Here is a 15,691-nt window from a genome sequence, read left to right on the forward strand (position 1 = left end):
AACACATTCCTTACTTCCTTATTACTTATAGATTAATAAAAAATATTTAAAAAAAAACAGCCATTTCTATTAATAGCTAAAGAAAAAGGGAACATGGAATCTTTGGTTGAAGACGGTGTACCTTACTTTAATCATTTTATCCAAATCAAATTTGTTTGGAAACAGTACAATTGCTTTTTTTTGTTTACTAGCATATACATGGTATGCATATACCACATTTAAGGATCTGCTTCCCTCTCTCTCTCTCTGGCCACACCAAAAGGAGGGCTGGATCTTCTAGATCTTCAAGGGGGAGCAGTGGCCCGAAGACCCTCCCCTGCTCCCCACCAAAAAGTCAAGTGATTAGGGACCTGGCACAGGCTTAAACTGGCTCTCTGGCACACCAGGCAAATGGCCGACGGGCGCACCTTCTACCCACCAGATCTGTTGTGTGCGGCCACTGACTCGAAATGCCCGGCTGCATGCTTAGTGAGCCAGTACCAGCGAGATGGTTATTAACTATGCATCATGCGGGGCCAGCAAAGAAGGAAAGTGGGGTTGACACTTCAATTTCAAGCTCAAATGAAAACATGATAACCCATTTTGAAACATTGCAGCAAGTTCAAACATATATTTCCCTCCGTGTGGTTTTAACCAATAAACATTTTACACAATTATGACGGCAAGAGGTTCAGGAGACAAATCGGTAAAACTCTTGTTAACTCTGAAAATGAATTAAAATAGCCATTTGCAATGCTGGCATCATTTTACTTTGTCAAATAAATTAAATCCAGGCAATTACTAATTTATAATTATGAGTATTATTACTGTTATTAATATTTTTATTGACATAATTATTATTAATAATATTAGTTGATAATTAATGTGAGTGGTGAGTTTTAATACTGAGGTTTTTGGCTTGAACTAGGCCTGCTCACTACGCGTGTGCGTTAATGCCCTTCGCCTATTGGGTTGTGGGAGTCGTAGTTCTTTCTGACGCGCTGACGTGATGACGTTCATATAGAGGTGGGCTCTGTTTAAAAACTGGCGGCCGGTTGCAGCTCTCTTGAGCCGTGAGAGGAAGAAGATTGACGTATTGTACCACCGGAACCAAGTGGCTGAGGGTGCACGTTGGGTACACTATACAGATAGTACAGCTACACGCTGACCCTTACGCGCGGGTTCTCTTCTTTTTTGTCACTGCTCTCTCTTCAGCTCACGCCACCATGGAACAGCTCGTGGCCGGTCGCCTCATGATCGGGCTGACGGTCAAAATCCTGCGGAGTAATGGTGAGTTTGGGCAGCTGACCGGGTGAAGTACGTTCGTTGTTTCGGTATAATGCACCGACAGCGGAGAATTCAAATATTGGACATGCCCCCTGATTGTGCATTGCAGCGTTGTGATTGGTTGGTCTCTGACAAGCCTGTGGCACTCTTAGCTTTGATTGGCTGGTCTTGATATTGCTACCTCTTACCATTTTTCCTGTAGAGGTCACTGTGGCGTAAATATTCTATCTTTAATTTTTACAATTTTTATTACTTTTTTATGCGGTTAGAGCTCTGCGTCATTCATGTTGTGAGTGACGCAGTTTTTTGTTTTTTTTTGCCCGTCTTATTTCAGATATGGGCACTGGAGTGATCAGAGCATTCTAACATTCCAAAGGTTTATTGGGTGACAATATGAAGAACTGCTACTGTCTCTCAATGTCTTAATAATAATATAATTATTGCTCTAGCAATTTCTTCAGCATTTCTTACAGTCCTTACATTCAATGGGTCTAAAAGAACTATAGCTCACAGGTAAAGAGCACTTGCCTTGTAAGCTTACAATCTAGAATAGTTTCAAAGCTCCCTCCCTGATCGAAAGATGTCAAGAATGCATGTATATATTCCTGTGCTAGTGAGCGATTTATTTGTATGCTGGTTGGCGCTAATAAAACGGCTGAACCTGTGGATGGTGTAAAGTTTCCCTGTAGAGGACATTTTTACAGTGTAACTGTTTAATGTGCAGCAATGTTAGCTTTTACTGCTTACTTTCTGCTTGTTTATGGCTTTTAAGTCACGTCTCACGCTGTAAATAGAATGGTAATTCACCTACAAATGGAGAAAATAACTCCAGAACCATAAAACTTGACCGATGGGTCACCCTACCCCATGCAATCTAGACCTAGAATAACGACTGCCGTTCCCCCTCCTGCTGGTTTGAAGAATAAGGAATTTAATTATGACCCCGTATTTGACCAGAAAAAAAGTGTACTTTGCCGCACAGCTTGTCATGTTATGAAAGCTGTTTTTAATGTGTATTTTAGGGGTGATGCACAGTGCGTACATCACGTCTGTGAACATGGAGCGGTCATCTGTCAATGTGGAATGGAAAGAAGGTGAAACAAACAAGGGGAAAGAGGTAAAGTATGGCAGTTCTGATGTCCTCGAAGCCTCAAGGTTTCCGGTCCTCTGTGGGACTATACACACCTAGGCCAATGGAAATAAATACAAGTTTTATTTCATTGTAGGTTTAACACCGTATCTGAAATGCATGTAAATGGGCTCGTTAACTATCATCCTTTTAATAATTATAAAAAACCCTAGTGTTCTAACAAGAAATATCTTGAATTAATTAGAACATGTGGCTGCTCTAAATATGGGGTATTTCCTAAAACTTTGCCTCTGCCTCTTGGAGATGGTACCTGTGTTGGGGGGGACTTGGTCATCTGGTTGAAAGTGCCAGGAAGCCTTCGGCTGGCATTTCAATTGCACCCAGATATTACTAGCCCCATCCGCCTGAGGATCCTTCTGTCATACGTAGCCTAAGAAGGCTAACCCCATATTGTAAAATGCATCTTATTTGCGACTATACTTCAGGTATGGCACTTCTGACTCCTCCTGAGGCTAGTACTGCTCCTTAATGTCTGGAGTGTGACCAGGAAAGATGGATTAAAGATCCATTGCACTTTTTAATTAGGCTTATCTGATCGCTGTCCAAAACACTTCCATTCCTTGTTAGTATTTTCAGAAACGGAAGTGCATCTATTGAGATGAACCTCGTTTTCTGTAGTCGTCCATCTGATTGCTGACATCATTGCGCACATATGCAACATGTCAAAGGATTTGACTGCTTTGCGTTCGTTTGAAAGCAATATTGTACAGTTGATCATGTGTTACAAATACGGTACTACATATATTCACTATACAGTATCCCTACTAGATATGAAATGAGCATTTTATAGCTCTGAGCTGGAAGTGGAAGCATGACATCTGGTTTTGTGAACACTGCTCAGTAATAGCAGGCAATCCAAGTAATGTAACTTAAAACCTGCTGATATAGGCTGTTTGCTGAACGGCAGAGTAAACTACCACCTTCCTTTCCCTTCAGCCGGAGATGAATAATAAGAATAGGGCTTTAGGGAGATTAGCTGCTTGATTTCTTGGGATAAGTGTAAGTACTAAACTGGGCAGCTCGTCTCCCTTAACGGGCATAAAAAGGGTTACGGAGCGGTATCTCAATCGCATTACTTAGAAGCCATATGGAAGCTGCCAGAGAAAGGGATAATGCGCCTTTATGTGATGAAGAAAATAGGCAGTTTCATAGCATGGCAGCCATCTGTCTGTAATGGCTCATCTCCACGATAATACTTGTATCTGGATTTGAATGTTGCCTTTCGTTTGCAGATATCCTTTGCCGATATGATCTCTGCGAACCCAGAGCTGCATGAAGCTGTTCTTTCTGCTCCAAATTTAAAGGAAAACATGCCCCCTCAAAGAAATCTATTGGCACAGGTGAGTGATGGCACACCACAAACTATTTAGACAATATACCCTATAAAGCTAACAGTTAAGAGGAAATGAAGTTCCTCCTTGTAACGCTTGGCTTTGAGCACCAATATATAGTATACAGTTTGCCTCGTTGTGAGCGTGCCATTCAAGTTATAATTCTTACAGCTGCATTCTATTTTTTTTTCCTCATTTAAAATATATATCTACTATTATTGTAGCAGCCTTTATATATACTGACAGCATTATACTCTTACATTGTGCTTGTCTGGTAAAACATTATCTACTGTGGTTCTGATTTATACATGTCTATTCAAAGAAAGGACATATCGTACACAGGGTAGACTGTGACGCAGCACAGAATGCATATATTGACAGCATAACTAATATAAATAATCTTTATGATACATTTAACCCCTTAACGACAATCCCCGTACATGTACGGGGTTGCCGTGCAACGGGTTAACGACAATGCCCGTACATGTACGGGCTGCCGTTAAATAGCTGCAGCGCCGCCGGCGGCTTTGCAGCATCCACGGAAGCCTCACAAGTGAGGCTGACCGTGGTTCCGGGGAGGGCAGCCCTCGGCAGCCCTCCCCGGAAGAAAAATGGCCGCCGCCGCACCGATCATCAAAGATCGCGGCGGCGCCTGGCTAAAACTGCTTAGGAAGCGATATGAATCGCTTCCTAAGCATAAATGGTGTTACTGACATGCCTCGATATCGAGGCATGTCAGCAACACTACCCCCCGACCCCCGATCGCCTTGTGATTGCTCCGAGGAGCAACCACAAGTGCCATCCTGTGAATGACGTTGCCGTCATTCACAGGATGGCATTAACAATAGAAATGAGTTCATAGAGGGTCTATCCAGACCCTCTTGAGAACTCTCGAGCTCCTCCTGCAGGTTGAATGCAGGTACTGCATCCAACCATGCAAGGTCAATGGAGCCCAGCTCACTAGTGAGAGTGACTAGTAAAAAAAAAAAAAAAAAAAAATTTAAAAAAAAATTTAAAAAATTTAAAAAAAAATGTCAAAAATATGGTAACATGTAAAAATCCCCACTGTCACCAAAAAAAAAAAAAAAAGTTTTTAATAAGCAAGTCCTAAAATTTTTACAAAATATGTCCTAATATCTTTACAAAAATTCCATTATGGAAAGAGTTAAAATATTGGCATTACAAATGCCCATAGGGTGTCTAGTATTAAAAAATATATGATTTGATGGGGTAAATTGAATTGGCCGGGTTCAAAGATGTCCCAAATATGGGACATGGGGCAGATGTCTAAATGGCAAAAAAATACACACCTCACAAAGGCGGCCTTTTACCTCCCAAATAACCCTACAAACCCATGCATGTGGGGTATCGCTGCGCTCAGGAGATGTTACTGAACACATATTGGGGTGTTGTGTGACACGGACATACACCAGGAGCGATAAATTTATACAACATGTGTGAAAAAAATACAAAAAGAATTACTACCATAAAGTTTCACAAAGGGTAGTGGTAAAATTAGTGCATTGAAAGGGTTAAAATACCAGCATTTCAAATACCTTGGGGTGTCTAGTTTTTAAAAATATATGATTTGATGGGGTAAATTTCATTGGCCGGCTTCAAAGATACCTGAAATGGCACATGGGGGGAAGAATTACCAGATTTGGAAAAAAAGGTTTTGAAATGGCAAAACGCTACCTGTACTTATTGCCCCATAACGTGCAGAAAAAAGCAAAAAAACATAAAAACATTGGGTATTTCTAAACTCAGGACAAATAGTAGAATCTATTTAGCAGGTTTTTTCATTCGTTTTTGCAGATGAGTAAAAGTTTTCTGTTTAAAAAGTGAGAAAAAGTAATTTTTTAACAAAAAAATCCCCATATTTTATCATTTTTTTTATAGTAAATTAGATGATATGATAAAATTAATGGTATCTAAAGAAAGCCCTGTTTGTCCTGAAAAAAACAATATATAATATGTGTGGGAGCATGAAATGAGAGAGAAGAAAATCACAGCTAAACAGGAACACCGAAAAATGTTAAAATAGCCATTGTCCCACAATATACTACGAGTAATAACCCCTATTGTCCTTAAGGGGTTAAATAAACACCATGATGGCAAAAGTTTGGCACCTACATGTCTGTTTTTTGGGGCATAAATGTTGGGTTTTAATACTCTATGTAGAGTCCTGGAGGTGTTACAGTGTATCCACTGTAACCTTTAGTGAAAGAACTTGCTTTGCCATTATTGATGATAAATCTGAATGGCTTAAAACGTTGAAGAAAAATGATTATTAATGCAAAGAGTAATGCCATGCCTCCCTCTGACTTATTTTCTTGCAGAATTCAAAGCGGAGAACGATTTCAAAAATCCCTGCTCCTAAAGAAGGTAAGAACACTTTTCTCTTTGACATACAAGGTTTTTGTATATATGTCTATGTGTGTGTGTGTGTATATGTATGTAATGTCCAGCGCTATGAGTGCTAGCTTTACCATTCAGATTACACGTAGCTAACTAGTATTCAGGAAGAATATTCTTGACCCCCCATGTCTTATAGGTAGTCTAATAGGCCAAATCAGATCAAGTTCTCTTGTAAGCAATGAAAGGTCATTGCATCTCCTGCCAGGAAATCTCCGGTTCTATGCACCAAAGGGTAGACGAGGGCACTGTGTTGGGCAGAGCAGGTAGCAGGATGATGTACCCCTATATATAGTATGATTTATTGGATTACATTTCTGTATGGGACTGCTGCCGTATGCTGGCATCACAGCCTGGATCTGTAATAAGCTTCAACCTGATACAGCTTTGTAAAACCTTTGCAGCCGATCCACTTAGAGGAACCAGGTTAGCCTAATGGTATAAGTGCTAAGCACCAGTAGTGTCAGGTCTAGTGTTGCTACTAAATTCCCAAAATTATTACTTATATTCCAGTAAGAAGCTAAGGCACAATGGGGGCAGGATTAGATATTACTCTTTTAGGGACAGTCGTTTGAGGGTACAAGTGAATCCGGGCAGGGTTCAATGCTACATTGTGCTACTTGACGGCAAAGGATTAGGAACACCGAAACGGGTCACCCCAATGCCTGTGTTTGCGTTGTAGACCCGGCAGTGCGGAGACAGACAGCAGCTACTTGAAAAATAAGCAAACTGCATTTAAAGCACCACTCGTGTACATGAAGGGCATCCATGAACTAAACGGTGTGCGCTATCCATTTCAATGGGTCAATTATAGGATGGTTGCTTGTTTGTTTTTTTTTTAATATTGCATTAAGACAATACGTAGAATTGGTAATTAATTCAGGATTTGTAATTTGATTTTTGTTCAAGTGCCAGCATCCAATACTGTTGTAGCAGAATGTGCTTCACAGCAAGGTAAAGAGCCTGGGCACTTCTTATTTAACAATATCTTGTTAACAAGCTATATCCAGAATCCTTTGGGGTTTGCCAGTTTGAATGGCACTTTAGAGGTATTTAAACACTATCCCCTGTCTGGAGAGATAACATAAATAATGTGCTGCGTCTTGATGGCTTTCTGTAGTCTGTTTCCCTTTATAATTCCTGTGATATATATATATATATATATATATATATATATATATATATATATATATATATATATATATATATATATATATATATATATATATATATATATATCTCATTAACCTTTGCAATATTTGCTACTGCTGCTTTTTCTTCTGATCTCCATGCCTGGAACCTCAACAAGTTAATGGCCATGGCAACTAGAGGGATTCTGGATAAATTGCTTGTAGTCTGCTTGGTTTCCTTCACTAAGAGCACAGTGGAAATATCCCATATCCTCACTTTGATCACCTTTTATTGATTTATCTTTTCATTGGCTGTCTAATGTAACTGAATCATAAAAAAGCACTGCCCAGTGACTATATATAATATTTATCTATATATCTGTCATGTATTAACGCACTAAGTGTGATTGGAAACATCTGCTAGGGTTTCAGAGGTCCCCAAGTATTAGGGGTATTTCGCACTAAACTGAAATGGTTCTGTGTTCTAGAAAACAACTGAAGGACTTTTTCCCCCTCATATGGTATCTTGGACAGCTGTTGTGTTAGAGATGGTGTAGGTGTGCTCATTAGTGTGATTTGAGTTACACCGGGTGGGTCAGATGTGTTCAAATCTGCTCAATAAGTGAATCAAACAAACTCTAGTTTGAACACATCAGTTTTGATTGAGTTAACTTTGCCCAAAAGCTGGATTTTTTGCAGATAGAGATCCTTGACGTTCCACCCCTAGTCTCTGTAGAGCTCTAATGAGGCTTTGTGTAGTCATCCTCATCAGAAGTGGTTCAAAAATGAATCCAAATTAGTGATCATAACCTAGCGTATACATCTCCTATGGGTGGTCATTTTCAGATCTGCTTTTAATGTTACTTTGTCCCAGAGGATCCTATTTATTTTAAAGCCTCTCTAACCTGCTTCCAGGGAGCTGGAATGTTCAGTCATTATTCATGGCTCTATACCAAGCAGGCGTTTGCTATGTAATCTACTTTTCTTTGGGTAATCTTTCTAGAAGCTTTCCTTATTTTAATCTTTCTTAAAATCATAATCACTCTAACATGAATAAGATGGAGCAGATATTGTATCAATTACTGTATGCCACAACTTGAAAATGTAACTCCTTATTCCAGTATTGCGTGGGCGCTCTACTAAAATGACCGCTATCCACGAGACCCTGCCACCTGAAAACGACATGGAGGTGGAATCCGCAGCGCCTGCTCCTGTTGTACAACAGCAATCGGTCCCAGGTAAGTATCCAACTTTTACACAACTTTTTTATTTATTTATTTATTTTTTTACACTAGAAAATTTCTCGGCGCTGATTCCCGACGTTTCCGGTAATGTGATAAAATGCCTTGTTAACATGAGACACTAATCTGTCCTCTTACTCATCTGTCTTTTACTCCACAGCTGTTCGGTCCAGATCCACAAAACTGAGCTCTCTTGGTGAATGCAGAGTTTTGCCTCGAATGAGTGAAATATCTGAGGAGTCTGCAGCGTCTAATGCCAGGAATAATCAAGGTGTCGTTGCTCATTCCTAGTGTTTCATGGAATCTCGGCGCATTCACTTAGCGTTGGGGTTCAAGGATGGCTTATTAAATCTGTTTCTATTTTAACTGTAAACGCTTGTGCTTCTCCAGCCAGAAGAAAATCGAATATTGTTAAAGAAATGGAGAAAATGAAAAACAAACGGCAAGAGCAGAGAGCCCAAAATAGCGAGATGAGAATAAAGCGGACGCAGGTATTTACTATAATTAAAGGGGGAACGTGATTCAAGTACCTAGTGTTTGTAGTTGAGGCTCGTGAATTTGTAGACCAAATTTACAGTACCATATTGGTCTTTTCAGAAGGGATTCCTCATTCCTAACTTGGAGCTAACCAGTTTAATGTCCTTGCTGCAGAACTCTAACTCTTATGTCCTCAGCCATCTGCTGTCTAATGTTGATGTACACTGCCATCTGGGACGTAAATGTGTTCGGAGTACTGAAGTGGCTACCATGTGATTCTTTTCTGGTGTTGATTTTAATGGGGGGGGGGGCACTGCTGAGATTATATATCATGCTAAGTATAGTTTCCCCTCTAGGACTGCGACAAAAATGTCCCAAACTGGGAGTTTGGGAAAATGATCAGGGAGTTTCGAGCAACAATGGATTGTCAGAGAATCAGCATGACTGATATGGTAAGTGTCGATACACGTGTATACCAATACATATAGGGGGCATCGATCTATAAGCTACACCTTTATGGCTAATAGCTGCATAAAGGCTTTTTGTAGTTAGATCTACTTAAACTTTGCAGGCTGATGAGCACCGGATCTGTGTCTGCGTCCGAAAACGTCCCCTCAACAAGCAGGGTAAGTTTTTTTTTTTTTGTTTTTTTTTGTCCCCCCCCCCCCTTTCTGATGGTTCTGGATTACCTGCATTGCTGCAAAACAAATCTTTCCTTTCATAGAGCTTACAAGGAAGGAGTTTGATATAATATCTGTTCCGAGCAAACATATCGTCCTAGTGCACGAGCCGAAGCTAAAGGTAGACCTGACAAAGTATTTGGAGAACCAAGCATTCCGGTTTGATTATTCATTTGATGAGAGTGCCACAAATGACGTGGTGTACAGGTATGTACAGGGTTTTTTTTTTTTTTTTTTTTTTTTAATTACTAAAGCAAGAGCATGTGAACTGAAGCATCTTCAGTGCCTTATTAAAATATAAAGTGCTGACACTTGAGATTTGGCTCTCCGTGCATGTTTATATTGCTGTTTAACTACACATAAAAAGGGCCACATCTTCTATTGGAGGCAAAGCTTGCTGGGATTGCTCTCAAAAATGTTTGGTTGAAGTGTTTCATTTTGTTGGAACTCTCCTGGAGACTCTCTGAATAAATCCCTTACTACCCATCTTAGACGTGTACTGCGATACTAAATAGCTAGGCTTCCATGATTTATTTCAAGAACCAATGTGTCTGAAATGCACTGCCGGTGAGACTGGCAAGCTTCCTGTTCTGGTTACCTTAGAACCAAGGCACATTCAATACAGGGACAGGAAGTTTTTAAATATACATTTAAAGATGAGTAACCATTGTAAGTGTGCTTCCATACGGCATCTCTTTAATAAAACATGTTTTCTAGTTCGTGATGTACATGCTTGCACCTTTTTTAGGTTGCAGAATCCTACATGGACTAAACTAATCCTCTTATTATCCTTTGCTACCCTTAATATTGCTACGCCTGTACCGGACAATTTTTTTTTCCTTTTTATCTGATTTTTGTCTTTGATGATAGATTTACAGCAAGACCGTTGGTTCAGTCAATATTTGAAGGTGGAAAAGCAACTTGTTTTGCTTATGGCCAGACTGGAAGTGGTAAAACACATGTAAGTAAAACTTCCATGGTTTCTCTATATTAAAATCTAAAGCCAGAGACTGGTAGCCTAGAACTCCTTTACTAGTCAGTGTTGCACTTGTGTTCTTGTGCGTTAAAGGTTCTATTCTGTAGGACAGCAATGTTGGCGTATTATGTTATGAATATTAACTTTTTTACCTGTGAAAATACATATTTTAAGTGTGCTAAACCACTGTCCAGATGTGTAATTCATTAATGATCTCGCTTATTTGTTTTAAAGACCATGGGTGGGGACTTCACAGGCAAAAGCCAGAATGTTTCCAAGGGTGTCTATGCATTTGCAGGTAAGTTATACTTGATAAGAACAAATTATCCTAAAAGTATGCTATTGGAGACTTGGACTTTATTAGTTTAGAGGTTGGGAAAGTGTCCTCCTCCATAGCTTTATGGGTACATCACTCCAATGAAATTTGTGTTCTCTGTTCCCAGCTCGAGATGTCTTCCTCCTTGTGACGCAGCCTCGTTACAGAAACTTAGACCTAGAGGTGTTTGTGACTTTCTTTGAGATCTATAATGGGAAGGTCAGTATGGTCCTCTTTAAAGTATACTCTATGGGATTAGGGTTTACTTGCAGGTACCTCCAGTGAGCTAAATTGTATTCATATTGTAGAGGTGTCTGTACAGTTTGTGATGTTTAAGTGTAAAATTAACTGGTGTTTCTGATTTTTAGGTTTTTGATCTATTAAATAAGAAGGCAAAGTTGCGTGTATTGGAAGATGCAAAACAGGAGGTCCAGGTTGTGGGGTTATTGGAGAAAGAGGTCACTTCTCCAGAAGATGTCTTTAAAATGATTGAAATCGGAAGTGCATGCAGGTACGAGAACAGATCATTGTAGCATTCTCTGTTTAAGGGACTTTACTATAACATTGGAATACTGATGTGCCTGATGGGCAGCTTGAGATTTTTATTTTTCACCTTGTTGGCTTCTGCTATGCTGATCTGTACTTCTCAACAGGACCTCTGGGCAGACGTTTGCCAATTCCAGCTCTTCTCGTTCACACGCCTGTCTGCAGATCATTTTACGTCGAAGAGGGAAACTTCATGGCAAGTTCTCGTTGGTAGATCTGGCAGGGAATGAGCGAGGGGCTGATACATCCAGTGCTGACCGTACAACACGCATGGAAGGAGCAGAGATCAATAGGAGTTTGCTTGCCTTAAAGGTAGGGTAGGCGGTTTCTTCTCTGGGCCTTACTGTACTATTAACATCTATTTTACAAATTGAGACAATTTTTTTCTCATTGTATACATGTTTATATCATATGTAATGTATGTATTTTCTTTCTTTAGGAGTGTATCCGTGCACTGGGGCAAAACAAATCTCACACTCCTTTCCGGGAAAGTAAACTTACTCAGATACTGAGGGATTCCTTTATAGGAGAGAACTCTAGAACCTGCATGGTAATTCTCCCCCCAAAACCCATATTGCTTATGGGATAGGCTGTGTGTTTGTGTGTGCCCCCCCCAATATGAAATGTGTACCAGTTGGTATGTTGTAGCCAAGGGAGGGTAGGAGTAGCCAGGAAATGACCTGTTGCAGAATTTCTACGTTTGTCTTACAGATTGCAATGGTTTCCCCTGGATTCAACTCCTGCGAGTATACACTCAACACATTAAGATATGCTGACAGGTATGTTTCTTGTGACTATAAATTTCCTGACTGCCTGATTGGCCCTTGGTAACTTTGAGGAACAGCTGTGTTAGCTTGTGACACAACTTCCATGTTTACACCTCACACTCTGCGGAGGTAAAATAGTCCCTAACCAAAATATCCTATTCCATTCTGTGGCTGAAAAATACACAAAAGTATTATCTTGATGTACATGTGGAACATAAACATACACTGAAGCAATCTTGTTACCATCCGGGATGAGTTATTTTCCTCTTACCCCATGCCATTGATCTGCCTTTGTACAGTGCTTTACATAACTTTTTTTTTTCCTTTTTTTTTCAGGGTTAAGGAATTAAGTCCACAAAATACAGAAAGTAATGAAAACAACCACCAGATGGAGACAGAGGAGTGCGATGGATCTAACTCCTCAATAGGACTGCTGCAGCTGGAAGACGAAGATGATGTATGATGCGCGTCTACTTTATATAAACGTGCAGTTTTTTTTTGTTTTGTTTTATGGATTCTAATGTGGTCTCATTTTGATCCCATTAAGGTCTTGATAAAGGATGAAGAGCTGTCCTCGCAAATGAACAGTTTCCAGGAAGCAATGAGTCGCATTGGTGAACTGGAGGAGAAGGCGGTTGAGGAGCTGAGGGAGCTGGTGCAGGTGAGTTGTCTGTATTTCTGCCCGATAGTCATTACAGAACATCATCTTTATTTGCCATTAAATTCTCTTCTTATAGGCTTGGGGCAAGTGGCTTGGATCCTCTTTGGAGGCAAGGCACAAAAACCCCAGGTTAACCCTGGTTGTGTTACAAGAACAGGCTCTAAAACATGTAAAGCATGTAAAACACCTGTATCTTACCGAACAATAACCCAACCCTGTATAAATTAAATCCTTAGGAAAGCACTTCTTACACTAACGCTAAATTCAATGAATATGAATGGCTTTGGCTTAAATACAAGCACCTTCTAGACTTCCAAGTGTTTGGTTGATTTCAGGTTACAGAAATGATCAGCACCCCCAGCCTATCGGGTTCTATGCTTTATATAAAATAGTATAGGATGTGTCGCCACCTCTCCTTCCTTGTCTTAAAACAATCATGTGTTGCTTATTGTGACAGAGATGGAAATTGCCTATACCATGCCTGTTGCTGATCTGACTTCCATTTGAATTTAAGTATAAACTATGAATGCTGACCTTTTTCTTGAAATACAGAAGGAACCAGAATGGTCAGATTTGTTGGAAATTACAGAGCAGCCAGACTATGATCTGGAGAAATTTGTGATTCAAGCAGAATATCTCATCCAGGAGCGTTCTAGGGTTCTGATCGCTCTGGGAGGTAAGTAAGGCAGTAGCCAGCATTAATGACATTTTTAGCTTTTGGTCATTTTGCTTTTACATGATCACGCGTGTAACTAATCTACATGTTTCTCCCCTACAGAGAGTGTGAATTCCTTGCGCCTTGCCATGCAGATGGAAGAACAGGCCAGCAAGCAAATATCAGACAAGAGAAGGCCAAATAAATGAAACTACGGTGAACTGTTTCAGCTTGTAATGTGACGCCTCTTTATAAATAGTTTCTATGTTGCCATTTTTTTAAGGTTTTGTCTTTACTGTCTATCGAGTCTTGTATTTGTTCATGTTGGAGTATGATGTATATATGGAACAAGCTGTTAACCAGGAAAGTTTAGCCCACTTTAAGAGCTTAGACCCTCATCTATATGTGCCTTTCAGAGCTGCTGATCTTGCTCTGCAGTTTTTATCCACTAAGGGGCAGCGCAACTTGTTCAGGTTGTGTGTCCTTCATGAAATCTAGGAACGAATGTGGTGTTATGTACAGTATACAGTTTTTATAGAAGATGGTGAGTTCTATCCACAAAAAGCACTGGCTATTATCAATTTTATGTAATGACTTATCAATAAACAGCCTTTAATATTATTCTGTGACATTTGTAATTTGACAGCATTACTCTCTTCCTACGTTCAGCATTTGAGTGCACTTCTTGCACAAGCTCTGTGGAACCATTTTAGTCAATGGGAGTAGCAGCAGGCAATTGATTTTTCTACCACACAAATAACACATTTAACGCATTTAGATGTCTAATTTTGCATACACTAATTGCAGATTTAGCCAACTGAAGGGTCCTCCGCTGTTGTACAGCTTGCTGGGCATAAAGTTCTATACTGGATAACAAAACAGATGAAATGTAAAGCACTGCTTCCCTTTTATCACTGCTTCTCATTGTGTGACAAACTCCTGGGAACTGAAGGCTTCAGGGGTTTTATTCATATTGAGTGAGTTCCTTAAGTGTTTGTCACAATCGCTTCTAAATGCATATGTTGCTACATTGTTTTGCCAGCACAATGTATACAGGTCCTACATATAACAAATACATGGTATTGAACATCATGAGGTAGCACTGGATGTACAAAACGCTGTCCGCACAATGATCAAACTTGACTTTAACAGTCTGTGGAATGGAAAATGGTGCCCTCCTAGAGCAGATCCATCTTCCTGGACTCCCTAAACTACGTACTTATATCTGACACTCTTACCAGGGACCCAATTTACCCGATCCCTCACCCATAGGGCAGTGGCAACCAACAATCAGGGCAGACCAGAGCTATAGAAAGGTACTTGTGGTTACAATGTTACATCTTTTTGTATTACGGTGGAGGAAATCGAACATCAACAATGACATAAAATTGAAAATTTATGAAGAATTTATAACACAAGTTGAGACATTCTGGTCCAGATGGGGAGAGAACCCCATTACACGTTTTTAAAAGGTTGGAGGATGAGACAGGTGATCTAGAAATGATTTGAGAAAAATGGCTTCACATTTTGAGATTGATTTTGGGTGACTGTTCCCTCTGCGGTCTCAGTGTATGCAGGTGGGTAGCCAGTGTCCCACCAGAACATGCTCGGTGCTGCTCATCAGGGAGGGCTGGGTGTCCATGACATGACTATTTGAAATCCTGTGCTTGGAACATTTAGATCATCCACAAGCCCGGTTACTGCCGATCCATCATAACATAGTTACCTCCTCTGCAACTTACTGGCCGGGTTACCGACCTGTATTACTCATGGCTTCCCTCGTATGTTGTGGTGCGGTTTGTCTGGATCTTCGTGTTTGGAACACCTTTTATTTTTTTCCCTCTTCATTCTAAGTACTTAAGTGTACTGTATGTGTTTTTATCATATAGATTAGAATCTAACAAAACAATTAGGAAAATGTAGAACTAGAGGATGTCGCGGTTACCTGATGTATGTGATGAGGCGGACGTGGGAACTAGGTGTGAAAATCAAGCATTTAAAACTCTGTACAAGTTCTGCTGATTTTCAGCATCTACCGATCAGTGTCAGGAAGTGCATCTTGGTTTTTGTTAAACTACAA

General features: G+C 40.0%; 1 protein-coding gene across 2 annotated transcripts; it reads left to right on the forward strand.

Annotated features, from left to right (window-relative positions):
- The first annotated feature begins 990 nt into the window (after window positions 1–990).
- Window positions 991–14,232, forward strand: KIF2C (kinesin family member 2C). Of its 2 annotated transcripts, XM_053469393.1 has the most exons (22): window positions 991–1,269; window positions 2,289–2,383; window positions 3,649–3,756; window positions 6,087–6,132; window positions 7,072–7,116; window positions 8,414–8,530; window positions 8,694–8,804; window positions 8,924–9,024; window positions 9,367–9,462; window positions 9,582–9,636; window positions 9,735–9,897; window positions 10,561–10,651; window positions 10,901–10,964; window positions 11,110–11,201; window positions 11,351–11,493; window positions 11,636–11,840; window positions 11,968–12,078; window positions 12,240–12,307; window positions 12,632–12,752; window positions 12,843–12,956; window positions 13,509–13,632; window positions 13,735–14,232. In XM_053469393.1, the coding sequence occupies exons 1-22, from the start codon at window positions 1,206–1,208 to the stop codon at window positions 13,818–13,820; spliced, it is 2,220 nt and encodes a 739-aa protein (XP_053325368.1). In that variant the 5' UTR covers window positions 991–1,205; the 3' UTR covers window positions 13,821–14,232. The 2 variants fall into 2 exon arrangements, with proteins under 2 accessions (XP_053325368.1, XP_053325369.1); XM_053469394.1 differs by lacking the exon at window positions 7,072–7,116.
- The last annotated feature ends 1,459 nt before the right edge of the window (window positions 14,233–15,691 follow it).

This window comes from Spea bombifrons, chromosome 6 (assembly GCF_027358695.1).
Source record: "Spea bombifrons isolate aSpeBom1 chromosome 6, aSpeBom1.2.pri, whole genome shotgun sequence".
Taxonomy (NCBI): domain Eukaryota; kingdom Metazoa; phylum Chordata; class Amphibia; order Anura; family Pelobatidae; genus Spea; species Spea bombifrons.